Source organism: Talpa occidentalis, unplaced genomic scaffold (assembly GCF_014898055.3).
Source record: "Talpa occidentalis isolate TD23 unplaced genomic scaffold, MPIMG_talOcc4v2.1 talOcc4.4, whole genome shotgun sequence".
Taxonomy (NCBI): domain Eukaryota; kingdom Metazoa; phylum Chordata; class Mammalia; order Eulipotyphla; family Talpidae; genus Talpa; species Talpa occidentalis.
Window position 1 is genome coordinate 31571961 of NW_023604295.1, and position 14535 is coordinate 31586495.

Sequence of the window (14535 nt, forward strand, 5' to 3'; positions counted from 1 at the left end):
TTTAAATTAAATCATGACGTGATATAAACCTATGTACAAAGCCCCTTTTGACATGTAAGGCAACATAAACATAGTCTCAGGTCTGGGGGGTTAGGATGGGCATTGTTAGACACCATTATTCTGCCTATCATAGGTTCAGGCACACCTCCATTTCTAAAATGTGTGTAGAGCTGCTCTTGTGAACCATCCTTTTTATTTTTATTTTAATTATTTTTTTTTTTTGCATAAGACCTTCAATTGAAAAGAGCTTGAATAGAATTAGCATGTAATAGAGAAAAGAGTAAGTATGTAGTTTCCCAATCAAACACCCAAAGTTACCCATGCCCTCATGGGGTGAACTCTCCTTTTTTTAAAAACAAATGTGAGTGTGGTGACATTTTGATTCAGTAGGTCTATTTGGGTTGGGAAAATTTGCTGAATAATATGAAGGAATAACTGCTGGGAGGTGACCAAAGAAGAAGCTGATGTAAAGAAAGATAATTTTCCAGTAAGTTAGTAGTACATGACACCTATTACCATAATTAAATATTTTTATGAAGTTGTCTGATGGTTTGTGTAGAGCTGTGCAAGTCTGAGTTAAAGCTCCTAGCACTCAGCTCACGAAGAAACTTTTAACATGGTAACAGAAGTTTGTCCTTCCAGTAAGGTATCCTTCTGCTATACATAGCACCAGCTGTGGACCTTTGCAAAAGTATTAGATCTTGCTTCAGGACCTTTAATGTTAGAAAAATTTGGAAATTTTGAGGAAATTTAAAATAATAGCTAATATTTCTTGAAAACCTCTTCTGTTTCCTGGCCTTATTCTAAATCCTTTGCAGTCATTATATTATTCTTCTCTGTAGACCTGCCAAATAGTTGTATTCCTAAGAGGACTATCAGTTGTTAGTGACCAAAAAACAACAAAACCCAAAATCGGGATAGCAGGGACAGTAGCTGACTCAAGTAAGGGAACTGCCAGAAGGTAATGTCCAGCGCTAACTTCACAGAAGATGATCCTGGGACCTGAGTGATAGTAGGACATTCTCTTTCCTCCTCGTCTGTGCTCCTGCGTGTAGGTCAATTTAATTTTTGCTAGAGAGTCTGTGCCTAAAATGTAAATTCTGTCAGCAGAGTAACTCTCCAGGGACAGATGCAAAGTAGGTGTTTCACTGACATGTATTAAATAAATTACTTCCTTTTCTGCAGAGCTGGTGGAGGGTGGAAGTACTGCTCAGACTTATTATTTATTGTTTAAAGACCAGTGGAATTGATTCTTCCTCACCAGATACATTTTAATAAATCCTGGCGCTGGCTATATTATGCAGTGTCTATTAATAGGGGATTTTTTTTGTTTAATTTTTTTTTAAAGATTTATTTATTTACACAAGAAGCAGGGTACAGGCCAGATGCACAGCAGGGTGAGAGGATTCACCAGAGACAAGTGGGGAACAGAATAGGTAGACTGATGAAATATACTGCTGAGGGGAGCAGCAGGCGAGTCAGAAAGGTCTGCCGTGCCATGTGGGACCCTTGCCACCTGGCCGGGATCGAACCGGCGCTACAGAGGCTGCGGACAGCTTCACTGTGTGTCGCTCAACCGCCTGCGCCACCAGGGGAGGCCCATTTTTTTGTTTAATTTTTTATTGGGATAATATGGGTTGATAACATATTTCAGGTGTACAGCCTTATATTTGTATATATTACACCATAAGCACCACCAAAAGTTGCTAGAAGGGGTGGTTTAATTGGCAGCCTTCAAAGAATCATAAGGTTTAAAGGAGTTTTTCCCCAAATAAGAGGAACTTCTCTGGGAAAACTACAGGAATGGGCACAATATTTCAGCTTATAGATGCATGCGCAGAAAAGGTAGACAAATTGACCAAGGTCACAGCTAGGGTCTGGTAAAGTCCAGACTCCAATCTGATTTCACTGGACTCTTTGGTGTATGTTCTTTCCTCTTTGCCATACTTCACATGGATAATAGGAGCTCAGCAAAGTGAAGGTCGGAAGTGGAGTAAGGGGTGTACAGCAGGATGAAGTTCTTTCTTCAGGGAGTGTTTGATCACTTCTTCATTGTGGTCTTGGTGTACACAGGTGCTGAGCTGTTCTGAGAACCTCTTACTAACCACATTTAGGACATAAAGAGTCAGAAAAAAAGTTATTTTCCCAATTGAGTTATTTTGGAAAGACAAATGTGAAGAATGAGGCATTTTAGGTTATTAAATCATTTGAATGACTGTTTTTTTCTAATTTGCTATGTGGTCTTTTCTACTATTTTATAAAAAATGTAAGAATAAAACTTGGTGACTATTCTTAGGAACCATTGAATGTGAATTAAATTGTGCGTGTTTGCAAACATTCCTTGACCAATTGTAATTTTTGCTAAGTGGTGCAAGTAAGAGTAAACTTTATTAAGGAATAATTTGTCATGAGCCAATATAAAAGCTAATATTGCTACTGCATTTGGGTCATTACAAAAGGAACAGTACATTAGGACCTGAGATTGGGAAGATACTTTCAAATATTGCCCAGAAACATGGTCATCTTCAGGGAAAACTGAAATACTAAAGAAGAAATGTATGTATTTTTTATTTTTTGTGTGTGTGTATTGCACAGCTCTAAAAGATACAATGCTGTATCAAAAGAAACATAATTTGGTTTACTTGCAAACTCGTCATTTCTAGAAAACTAAACCTGTATTTAGGAAAACACCATTTTGAGTTTAATAACTGAATGAAAGATACAACTTGAGTGTCTTCAGTTATGTATTCTAGGGATGTGGTTGATAGCATGTGTTTGTTGGAGAGAGTCTATTGCAACAGATGAAAGAAATTAGTCTGTATTTGGAAATGTATCAAATATACTAGCTGGAAAAATTGGTTTTAACTCTTGAAAAATCAGTCTTCATATCTTAGACATAGTAGATATTAATTCCTTTTTTTTTAAAAGATTTATTTATTTATACAAGCACTGGGTACAGTCAGAAGCGCGGGAGGGTGAGAGGATTCACCAGAGCCAGAGTGGGGAGCAGAGCAGGCAGAAGGACCGAAGTACACTGCTGAGGGGAGCAGCGTGCCATGTGGGACCCTCCTACTTCGGAGCCGGGGAGCAGCTGGGGATCGAACTGGCGCTGCAGAGGCTGCAGGCAGCTTCGCAACCCAGCGCTCAACTACTGTGCCACTGGGGAGGCCCGATATTAATTTCTTTTAATATGATAAAAATGAAACATTGGAGGAAGTAAAACTAATTATCAGTACTAAAAAATGAGCCTAATTAGATAAAATTGTGAGTTTAGAAATGTTTGAAAACAACTAATTCACCCTTTTGAGAAATTCTTTCAGTGGGTCAGTGGTTATCAGCTCCTTTTTTCTGCCTTGACTTCTCTAAGCAATTCAGAGGAAGAGAAGTTCATCCAGCAGGGAGGGGTGGAGGTGGTAGTGGTGATTATGCCCCTGTGGGGCAGTATGTAGTTTGAAAAGCTTCCCACTGAGAGTTACTGTTAGTTGTTGGATACTGTCAAAAACACATAATCTAGAAAATAAAATGACCTTGTTTTTATTATTATTACTATGGCATTGTTTCTATTTTCATATTCTTGCTTCTTTTAAGTAGGCAGAGCTAAGTGATGGGCTTTTAATAGTTTGGACACATATTTATAGCCTTATTACAACATAAAACATTTAGAAGCGCATTTAATCAGTAAGCATAATTTTTTTCTGAATATACTAGTTTTATTTTTTTAGAAATGACAATTTTGAAAGTGAACCAAATCACCTGTTTCTTTTTGATATAGTACTGTATCTTTTAGAGCTGTTAAATATAAAAAAATTACATATATTTCTTCTTTAGTATTTCAGTTTTCTCTGAAAATATTCATGTTTTTCTAAGACTTTCTTTCTTGAAATCTCTAGTCAGCTATGAAATTATTTTGTTTTGGCATCATTCTTTCCCCTAATAGATCCTAATCCTTAGATTTAATAGTGTTGAATGACTAACCATCCTGGTTAGTGTGTATGCTAAATGCCCAAGAGATCTCTGGTCCTGTGTGTATGTCAAGAACAAAACTGATTCTGTATGCTTATCTCCAGGGGAACTGGAAAGATAACTGATACTTTGAGATTTGGAAATGTGAGGAAGGGGTTAATTACAGCTTTTTGGCACCAGTTTATCCTCATGTGCTTAGGTACAGAATTCAATTGGCTCCAGACTGGTAACTTATGATTTTGGTTGGTGGATGACTTCTGAGACTCTTAAGTGTTCCTCCTTTTTCTTTCCATAGAAATGGTACCCCCGTGCCATACCCTGTACCCTAATATATATATTTTTTTGCCTATAACCAGACCATTGAATGAAGAATGAGTTTCCTTAGACGTCTAAGTCTGTCTTTGTAATGTCCAATTGAGGAAATCTAAATGACACATCTTTCTCTTTTTTGAAAAGATATCATCATGATCTAAGGCTAAAAAACAAAACAAACAAAGGCTTGCTTGGATTGACTGAAAGCAGTTATTGAACGTAAATATGGAAAATGAACCAGACCATGAAAACGTGGAGCAGAACCTCCGTGCCAAGACTACCGAAGAAGAACTGAGTAAATCTTTCAATCTAGAAGCTTCGCTTTCAAAATTCTCTTACATAGATCTGGACAAAGAGCTGGAGTTCAAAAATGATCTGGTAAAAATTCAAATTTTGTCAAGTGACATTTAACCAAAATGTTGGGTAGAGTATATTTTATAATCCAAATGCTCTAAATCTGTATATTTTTTGCATGGATTAATGAGTCTGTACAGTTTTATGAGATAATATCACTCGTAGTATAGGTCATTATATGAAATACTTTAATATATGTTCCCATTTGAGCTTCACAACAGTCTGATAATACATTTTATAGAGAAAAAATGGAAGCATAGCTATGTTGTTTTTTTTTTTTTTTAAATATAAGCACTGGGTACAGTCAGAAGCGCAGGAGGGTGAGAGAATTCACCAGAGCCAGAGCGGGGAACAGAACAGGCAGAGTGACAAAATACACTGCTGAGGGGAGCAGTGGGCGCAGCAGGAGAGGTCTGTCGCGCCATGTGGGACCCTCGCTGGTGGCCGGGGATTGAACTGGCGCTGCAGAGGCTGCAGGCAGCTTCGCAGCCCAGCGCTCAACTGCTGCGCCACCAGGGGAGGCCCAGCATAAGTATGTTAAATGACTTCTCAAGATCATAGAGCTAGTGGTAGGTTTAGAATTCTTCTGTTGTGATTTTTTCCCCATTGATTTGATGTTAATGTTTTTGTGATCATGAGAATATTTAATGTCAAGTTGTTTCATCTAACCATCTCTCACCATGATTTATGAAATAACTAAGAAATGTAGTGTCAGAGCTCTGCATATTGCTTATGACTTTAGTCTACATTTAGAAAATTAGGACTTGTTATAAGATACATTTTTTGGGGGGGTCATATTTAAGAAAGCAGATGTCAAAGTCTAACAAGTTTTCTGGAAAGGACTGACAGAATGGTATAGTTTGTGGATATTTGTCCTTCATAATCACTGAATATGTGGATAGAAAAAGAAGCAATTTGGTAGTCTTTTGACCAACCTTTATTACCATGGGTAATTGACTTGGCTTTTGGTATGATCAGTTTGGTGGTATATTTGTCTTTTAATTCTTAATTGGTTCTAATCAAGTGAACAACATGACGTGAGCATTTATTCTTTTCTCTATTTAGATTGATGACAAGGAGTTTGACATCCCTCAAGTTGATACTCCTCCAACACTAGAAAGCATACTAAATGAGGTAAATATATAGTAATAGTAACTATCATTTTATGGCATTGATTTTAGATTAGTTATAGTGTTTGTGTCTAGATCTGCACTGTCCGGTATGGGAGCCACTGATCATGTGTGGCAATTTAATTATAGTCAAATAAAAATTAAAATTCAGTTCCTTAATTGTACAAGGCATGCTTCGAGTGCTCAGTAGCCACATGTGGCGAATGGCTATGAGAGTGGACAGCAGAGATACATAGAATTTTTCCATCATTGCAGAAAGCTCTATTGGACCGTGCTATTTATCTTGTGAGCTTTGCAAGTGCAGGGCCATGTCTTGCTCATCTCTGTGCCCCGTTCAATGCCTCATACTCTACACTATAGAAGAAAAAAAAAATTATTAAGTGAGCTGAGATACTGAATTCACGTCATTTGAGATAGTCATTATACTTTGATGTTGTATCTACTAGTAATATTCACATAGCTTGTCCTCTGATACTCCAGAGCACCTGCAGCCTTTCAATGCATCCCATCACCCTTCTTCATAAAGAAAACAAAACCTCCAGAGTTTGTCTTATAGTGCCTTCTCAAAGAGTTTTCAAGAATTTTTTTTTTTTTAAGATTTATTTATTTATGCATACAAGAGCTGGGGTACAGGCCAGAGATGCGGGGGGTGAGAGGATTCACCAGAGACAGTGGGGAGCAGAACAGGCAGACTGACCAAAGTACACTGCTGAGGGGAGCAGCAGGCGAGACAGGGGAGGTCTGTTGCGCCATGTGGGTTGCTCCCTGGCGGGCCAGGGATCGAACTCGTGCTTCAGAGGCTGCGGACAGCTTCATAGCGTGGTGCTTAACTCCTTGCACCACCAGGGAGGCCCGAGTTTTCAAGAGCTTTGAAAGGATATTATTGTTTTCTGAATTAGCAAGTTAAAGGCTTTATAAAGAAACTTTGTGGGAAGGCCGTCTCGTCTAGTAAGCTATGCCAGTTTTTGTGTACCCTGCATCTATTGCAACTCTTCATCTTAGTCTTCTGGATCTTATAAAAACTTGCATAAGAGCCCCTTTGGAGGTTTTAGCTTTGAATTTGAGGAAGATTTTTTGAATTTGTGAAAGTTTTTAAATCTAGTTCAGATTCATAACTGTGTTTTCTACAGGATGGTACAAAGGGTCCCCAAGAGAAATGCTCCCCGAGCCACAGCCATGAATGAACTTTTTGTTACTTCTTTACCTTTTGGGGTTTTAAGCCACCACTTTATAGCTACTTTCTCTGTGAATTCTATCTTTTATTATTCTTGTGTGAGTTTTCTTCCCTCCTCTCTCCCCACTGGTTTAATGTTGGTGTTACTTTGAATATATTCTAACTTCAAAAATGGTGCAATCTATGCTGAGACTTAAACATTTTAAATTTTGACAAAGACGACTTTGGTCAGTGAAATAATATCCTCTTCCAGTGAAATGTCCTGTATTTATTGCCTTCTAATATAGAGGAAATCTTTCTTTAGAGATGAACAGATTATTTTAGTTAATTTTGCTGTCTTAATCACATCCTCATTTCAATTATCTTACTAAGTATGAACTAAAAATAATCTTGAAGGACTGTGTACAAAGCCTTTGTGCATATGTATATAATAATGGCAAAGAAAGTAATGCTTATATGAATGTGACTGTAGTTCATAACAAATAAAAATACTGTCTTTATGTAGTTTTCTTATCTATGAGTAACAGTAAGTACAGTCATTAGTGGTTTACTGAGAAGATAATACTTTCATCCTCAATAGTAATTTGGTGCCTCATGTATTTGGGTCATAGTGTTAGATGCTGGGATTATAAAGTATAATATGACTCTCCCAGACCTTGAGAGAAAAATGGTAGTTGGCCAGTCTTCACAGCCCCGGGGAGTTGAGCAGGTAGACAAGTAATTTAAAGTGGACAGGGAGACAGTGGGGCAGGAAGAAGACTTTAAGGGGGTAAGAAGTATAAAAGAAAATGATTTTAAAAAGAAGAAAATAAAAAGGGCAGATGTAGAAAGTATAAATAAACACTGGTTCTGGGATGTGTGGGTGCTGAAAGGAAACGACATGCAAGGTAATTTATAGAATGAAAAATTAGAGATTACTGAGACATCCTAAATCTAAGAATTCAAGGCATGAAGTAGTTAGTAGGTCTTGCCATCTTTTGACACTTTTTGAAATTCAAAGTTTTTGATTTTGAAATTCCATTTTTTACCCATTAGGCCTTACTCCTCCATTCCCTTTCTTCTGTGAAATCTGTTCTTTGACCTCATCGAGACCAAGTCTCTTGATCTTTCCTAGTCTCCCAGTCTCTTGAGAGTTGTCCCTGCTTCACTTCAATCCTACTATTGAATCTTGTAACCAGAAACTTCTTTTGAACTTTTTATTGGAGGACACCATACATATAGAGAAAAGGCAGACATCTTAAGTGCACATCTTGGTCACTTTTCACAAATGGAATGCCCTTTGTAACCAGAATCCAATGAAGGAATAAAACATTACTAGAACCCCAGAAGCTCATATTGTGCCTTTTCAGTGTCCAACCAGGACAATGCTCCTACCAGCATTGATTAGCTTGCCTGCTTCAAACTTTATATAAAAGGAATTATATATCATGTGTATGTGTCTGACTTATTTCCCTGGATATGTTTTTAGATTCATTCATATTTTTGAATGTAATTGTTCATCCATTCTCATTGCTGTATAAAATTATTTATATGTACCACTATTCATTCTACTGTTTATTGGTACTTGTGTAATTTCCAATTTCTGACTACTATAAAGAGTGCTGCTGTCTTTTGGATACACAACACACATTTCTATTGGGTATGTACCTAGGAGTAGAATTGCTGGGACATAGGCTAGAACTATGTTCAACTTTAATAGAGACTGCCACAGGTTTTTCAAAATGGCTGTAATAATATAAATTTCCAGAGAAGTATATAAGAGTTCTGGTTATCATATCCTTGGAAACTTTTGAATTTTTCTCTTTTTTGCTTTAGCCATTCATTCTCACAAGTGTGTAGTAATGTTACTTTATGGTTTTAATCTGTATTTCCCTGAAGACTAAAATTGGGTAGCTTTATACATGTTTTGGCCATTTTGATATTTCTTGTCAATTTCCTTTTCATATCTTTTGCCCACTTTTCTATTGATTTTTTTCTCTTATTTATAGGAGTTCTTTATATGTGATGGATGTATACTTGTATGTGTTAGATACATGTGTTGTAAATATCTGCTTCCACTCTGTGGGTTACTGTTTCACTCTCAATGGTGTCTTTTGTTGAGTAGAAGTTGTTACTATAGCTGGGTTATTAAGTTTTTTCATTATGGTAGAAATTATGACTATTAGTATATCCTGTTTAAGAAAATTTTGTAAAAGTCCAGAGTCAAGATAATGCAATCCTATTTTTTTTATTTTCCCCCCTTTTTAAAAAAATTTACTTTTTTACATCATTGTTCATTTTTAAACAATATTTTCTTCTCTGCCCCCCCCCCAGGTGTAGTCCCCATAGAATTTCCTTGCACCCGTGCACCATCACCTCAGTCCCCTGTGCTCCTCCCTCACTCTAATCCCTCTCCCTCCTCCTCCCCTACAGGATGTCTCTGATTTATTATTGTCTGTTTTTGTTTTTTTTTTTTGTTGTGTTTTGTATTGTTATTATTTTTTTACACTGATGTCTTATTTGGTTCCCCTATATTCCTTCTATAAGTGAAACCATCCAATATTTTTCTTTTTCCTTCTGACTTAGTTCACTGAGCATAATTCCTTTTAGCTCCATCCACATTGCTGCGAATGGCATGAGTTTATTTTTTTTGAGATGCAGTCCTATCTTTTTTTAAATCTTGACTCTCTTTTTCACAATTTATCTGGATTTTGTGTGTGTGTGTGTGTGAGTGTTGTGTGTGTGATTGTGTGAGGTATAAACCAGCACTATTATTGAAAAGAATATTCTTTTTTGTGGTAACACCTTTGTTTTAACTCAGGTATGTTGGTCGATTCTGTTGGTCTGTTTGTACTTGCCTCAATGTCATGTTCTAATATTTGAGCCTGTGTAAGTCTTGATAATCTAATAGTTGCTCAGCTTTGTTGTTTTTCAAGATTGCCTGGCTTATTCTTGTTTTTTTTTTTTTTCATTTCTTAGAAGTTTTAGAATCATTTTATTTTGAATTTGATAGGAATGTATAGATTTTAAACAGCAGTTTTGAGAGAATTGATATCTCTGCTTGTAATGAGTAATTTTAAATCAACCTTATTGAAACTCTTAATTCTCTTTCCTTCACTGCTTTCTTTCACTTATTCTGTAAGCCCTCAACCATGGCTTAACTCAAATAATTTGTTTTCATTAGTTATGTCCCCAGGTGGCTTAAGAAAATCCAATAAGATTTTGATTGACTCTGTTGCTTAAAACCTTGGTGATGCAGTTCTTATTTCCAAATTATTTCCTTTCATTTTCCCTGTAGCATTTACTCTAATCTTTTACAGCTCTAAAGTAACATAATGTTTCTTAGTCCTACCCCCGTTGTTAGTAGATTGTGTGTGGAAATATCTGAAGAGCAGTTGGAAATCTGGGCCTAAACCCTCAAGAGAAATGTTGGTACTGAAAACATGAGTTTGGAGTTATTAGCATGGCATAGTACTGGAAGCTATAGATAGGGATTAGCTTGTTCATATAGGAAGAGAAGAATTAAGAATATAATCATCCTGGGGAGCAAAATCACTTAAATATTGGACTAAGAAGAAACTAGAGAACATGACTGAAGAGACAACATAAATTGGAGGCATACTGGAAAACTGATGTACTGGAAACCAAGGGAGGGGAAAGTTTTAAGAAGTAGGCAGCTGTCAGCAGTGTTAAGTGATACTTACAAGACAAGAACATGCTAACTGAAAACAGGCCAGTGTATTGACTAGTAACTTAAGCAGCAGTAGTAGTCAGTTGCTAGGAATGAGTGGAGAAAGTAGAGATAATGAGTATGGACTCCCTTCTTAAGAACATTGATGGAAAGAGTAAGACAGCTGAAAGAGTAGGTGGGATCAGAACATTTTTCTGTAATATCTGTCACTTAGAATCAACTTGTTCAAGGCTAAACTCGTCATGCTATATTTGTTATTCTTCTTTTCTCAATTACTAGGGTCACCTTTTCATCTAGTTGATCAAAATGAAAACCTTGAAATTTTCTTTGACTTCTCTCTTATCCCTCTTTCTACCCCCATTTAGATAGTATCCAGTGACTTTGGATTTTATCCCAGTAATGCCTATTTAATCATTCTTTCTCTTGATGTCTTCTTTTGCATTCTTAGGCTAAACTCTCCTCTCTTTCCTTGATAATGCAGTAGCTTTACTGATCCTTAATAGTCTCCTTGCCTCAGTATCCTTCTGCAACCTCATCAGTCTCCATACTGCCCCATTTTTCTTTTTAAAACACGGTTCCCATCATCTGTGTCCACCTCTTAAAATCCCAGTTACTTTCACTGCCTACTATATGTAGTACACTAATGCATTAACTAATTGAGTATTCATTATATGGTGGACATTGTACTAGGCACTGGGGATATAGTGGTGGATATGATTGACACAGGCCCTGCTGTCACCTAGCTAAATGTAATACAAGGCTTTACACTTGGGACCCATCTTACCTTTCTAGGATCACTCCAGTTCCTACTCATTTCCTCCAATCATTTTAGATTATTTCCCTTCCTCTTGGCACAATCCATATTATGAAATCACAGTGTTTTCAGATGCTGTTTCTCTTCCAGAATACCTTTCTATTGTCTGCTTGTCATATTTCAAAGTATATTATTTATAGTCAAGTGGTATTTGACTATATGGATTTGCTCCCCATTAACCATTCACTTCCAGTTAACAAGTATAGCATCTATACAGGTTTGGGTTTTAGGAAATATTTTGTAGCTAACAATAACCTGGACTACTGCCTTTGCTTCTTCTATAAGAAAGGCAGTTTGGAGTGAACTCTTTGTTGAGAGAAATAGCTATGTAGAGTTGACATTTAATTCTGTGCTAGGCCCCTCTGGTCAATAGCAATGCTTGAAAAAGAGGTGGAAAGCAGAATTAACCATGTGAGTATCTTGGAGAAACCCATTAATACCTCTCTGATTTATGGGGTATTTGGAATTTTGAACTTATTGATCCATATTCTTCCAATTTAGACTGATGATGAAGATGAGTCTTTTATTCTTGAGGATCCTACTTTGTTAAACATTGATACTATTGATTCTCACTCCTATGATACTTCATCTGTGGCAAGCTCAGATAGTGGTGACAGGACCAACTTAAAAAGGTAAGTGCTCATTTAAATCCTACTTGAATATAGTTAAAATAGTTGCTCATCTGAAATTTATAAATTTCTTTATAATGCAATATGGCCTGCTGAAACCCTGCATGCAGAGTAGAAGGCCCACTGGTTAGAAATGGTATGCTTATTAGGCCCTAAAGATTTTGGCACTATTGCAAGGAGAAGTTAAAAAGATGGGTGCCATGCAAACCCAGTAGGATACCATAACAACCAGGCTCCCAGAAGCAGTAGAGCCCTTGGGGGGAGCATGAATCAAACCTGGCACAGTGTCTGTGCTGGAAACATGAAGCTTGGTTTACATCACCACCTTCTTTTCCCTGGACCCCCCCAACCCCTTGCTCCCACCCTCTAAGATCAGCTCCAGCATTCCATCTTTGCCTTGGAATGGGTTCAGAGGAGAGTCACAAAGATGATTAAAGATTTGAGAAAAGGACTTAAAACCCCAAATAACTTCATTTTGGCTGCTTTTCACCTTACAAATTCTTGGAGAGAACATGAAAAGGAAAGAGAAGTGGAGGAAGCATAATGTAAATACTTTATTGAATTCATGTGTAACTTTAATGTTGATAAAGTTGTCTGTGTATTTTCCCTCTCTTTAAATTTTGCCTGTATCAGTACTGCCTTCTTTAGGTTGTCAACTCTTGTGGGATGCAGCCGTCGCTGTATATATTAACCTGTTCATCACCATGCCCTACAAATAGATAACTTAAATGTTTTCTTTGTCAGCTTTATTGAGATAAAACAGACATGTAACATTGTGTAGGTTTAGAATGTCAATTCTTAAAACCTTTATTACAAGTGTATTATGAAATAATTATCACAACAGGGTTGTTAACACCTCCATCATCTCACATGATTATTTCTTTTTGTGATGAGAACATTTAGGATCTCTCTTGACAATTGTCACATATGTAAGTATATAAAATACTTTCAAGTTTATAATGTTGTTAGCTGTATTATTGTTAAATACAGTCACCATAGTGAATATTATTAGATCCCAGAACTTGTACCCTTTAGCTCACCTCTCTGCTTTATCCCTACTTTCTAGCCCCTGGCAACTACTATTCCATTATTTGCTCCTATGAGTTCAGGTTTTACATTTTTGAATTTTTATATATTCACTTTTTGAATTCAGTTTTTCTTAAGATTCTGTATATAAGTGAGAATATATGTGTGTGTATATGTATACATATATATATACACACAGAGAGCACATCATATATATTTTCTATAGCATTCCTTATTATTCCCCAATATGTGTATGTATGTATGTATACACACACACGCGCGCTTATACTCACAAACATACACACCACACAGGACATCTTCTATATCCATTCATCTGTAGATGAGTAGTTAAGCTGTTTCTATATCTTGATGATTGTGACTAATTCTGCAGTGAACTGGGAGATGCAAGTATTTCTTTGAGATAGTGATTTCATTTTCTTTGGTTATATATCCAGAAGAGGGATTGCTAGATCTACAGTGAAAAACCTCCATACCGTTTCCCATAGTGACTGTCCCAATTTACATTCCCACTGCTAATACACAAGGGTTCGTTCTTTACATCCTTACCAACACTTATTATCTTTTGTCTTTTTGATAATAACCTTTTTAAAGGTGTGAGGTGATAATCTCACTGTGGTTTTGATTTGCATTTTCCTGATCATTAGTCATGTTGAGTATCTTTTCATTTACATGGTGGCCATTTGTTTGTCTTCTTTGGAAAAAATGTCTATTCAGGTTTTCTGACCATTTTTTAAATTGGATTGTTTGCTTTTTGCTATTGATTTGCAAGAATTCCTAATATATATTTTAGATGTTAACCCTTTATCAGATAGTTTGCAAATATTTTTTTCTCATTCTGTAGGCTGCCTTTTCATTTTGTTAATTGTTTCTTTTGTTCTGAAGTGCTGTTTAGTTTGTTTATTTTGCCTTTGTTGCTTGTTCTTTTGATGTCAAATCCAAAATTTGTTGCCAATATCAAGGTCAAGCAGAGTTTTCCATATATTCTCTTTTCTATTTTGTTTTCTCTTTTCTATAGGATTCCCTAATATCCCCCTAATAAATGGAATCAAGCACTTCTTTATTTCAAATCATTTCTATGGTTTATATATGTCCTGTTCAAAATTCATCTTTTAAGAGTTACTTTATTAGTTCTAAGTAGGCTATGAGGTCCTTGAGCCTAGTAACCTTGACTTTTCTTATTTTTTATGTTTTCTTCAAGCAGTTTATAGTTTCAAGTTTATGTTTAAGTCTTTAATTGATTTAATCCATTTATTTTTTTGTGAGTGGCATGAGATGTGGATTAAATTTAATTCTTCTGCATGTGTTTATCCAGTTTGCCCAACACATTTATTGAAGAAAGTATCTTTCCCTATTGAGTGTTCTTGGCTCCCTTGTCAGGTATTGCTGACATTATATGCAAGGATTTATTTCTGGGCTCACAATTCTGTGCCATTAATCTATGC

At 36.4% G+C, this 14535-nt stretch overlaps 1 protein-coding gene across 2 annotated transcripts in view; it reads left to right on the plus strand.

Moving 5' to 3' along the window:
* The window catches only part of VPS8 (VPS8 subunit of CORVET complex), a 193988-nt gene that overhangs the window by 6872 nt on the left and 172581 nt on the right, over positions 1–14535 (plus strand). For both annotated transcript variants that reach the window (XM_037525229.2, XM_037525228.2), the window contains exons 2-4: positions 4420–4653; positions 5695–5763; positions 11919–12049. In XM_037525229.2, the coding sequence (XP_037381126.1) occupies positions 4501–4653; positions 5695–5763; positions 11919–12049 (353 nt within the window). In that variant the 5' untranslated portion in view covers positions 4420–4500. The remainder of the gene's footprint in view (positions 1–4419; positions 4654–5694; positions 5764–11918; positions 12050–14535) is intronic.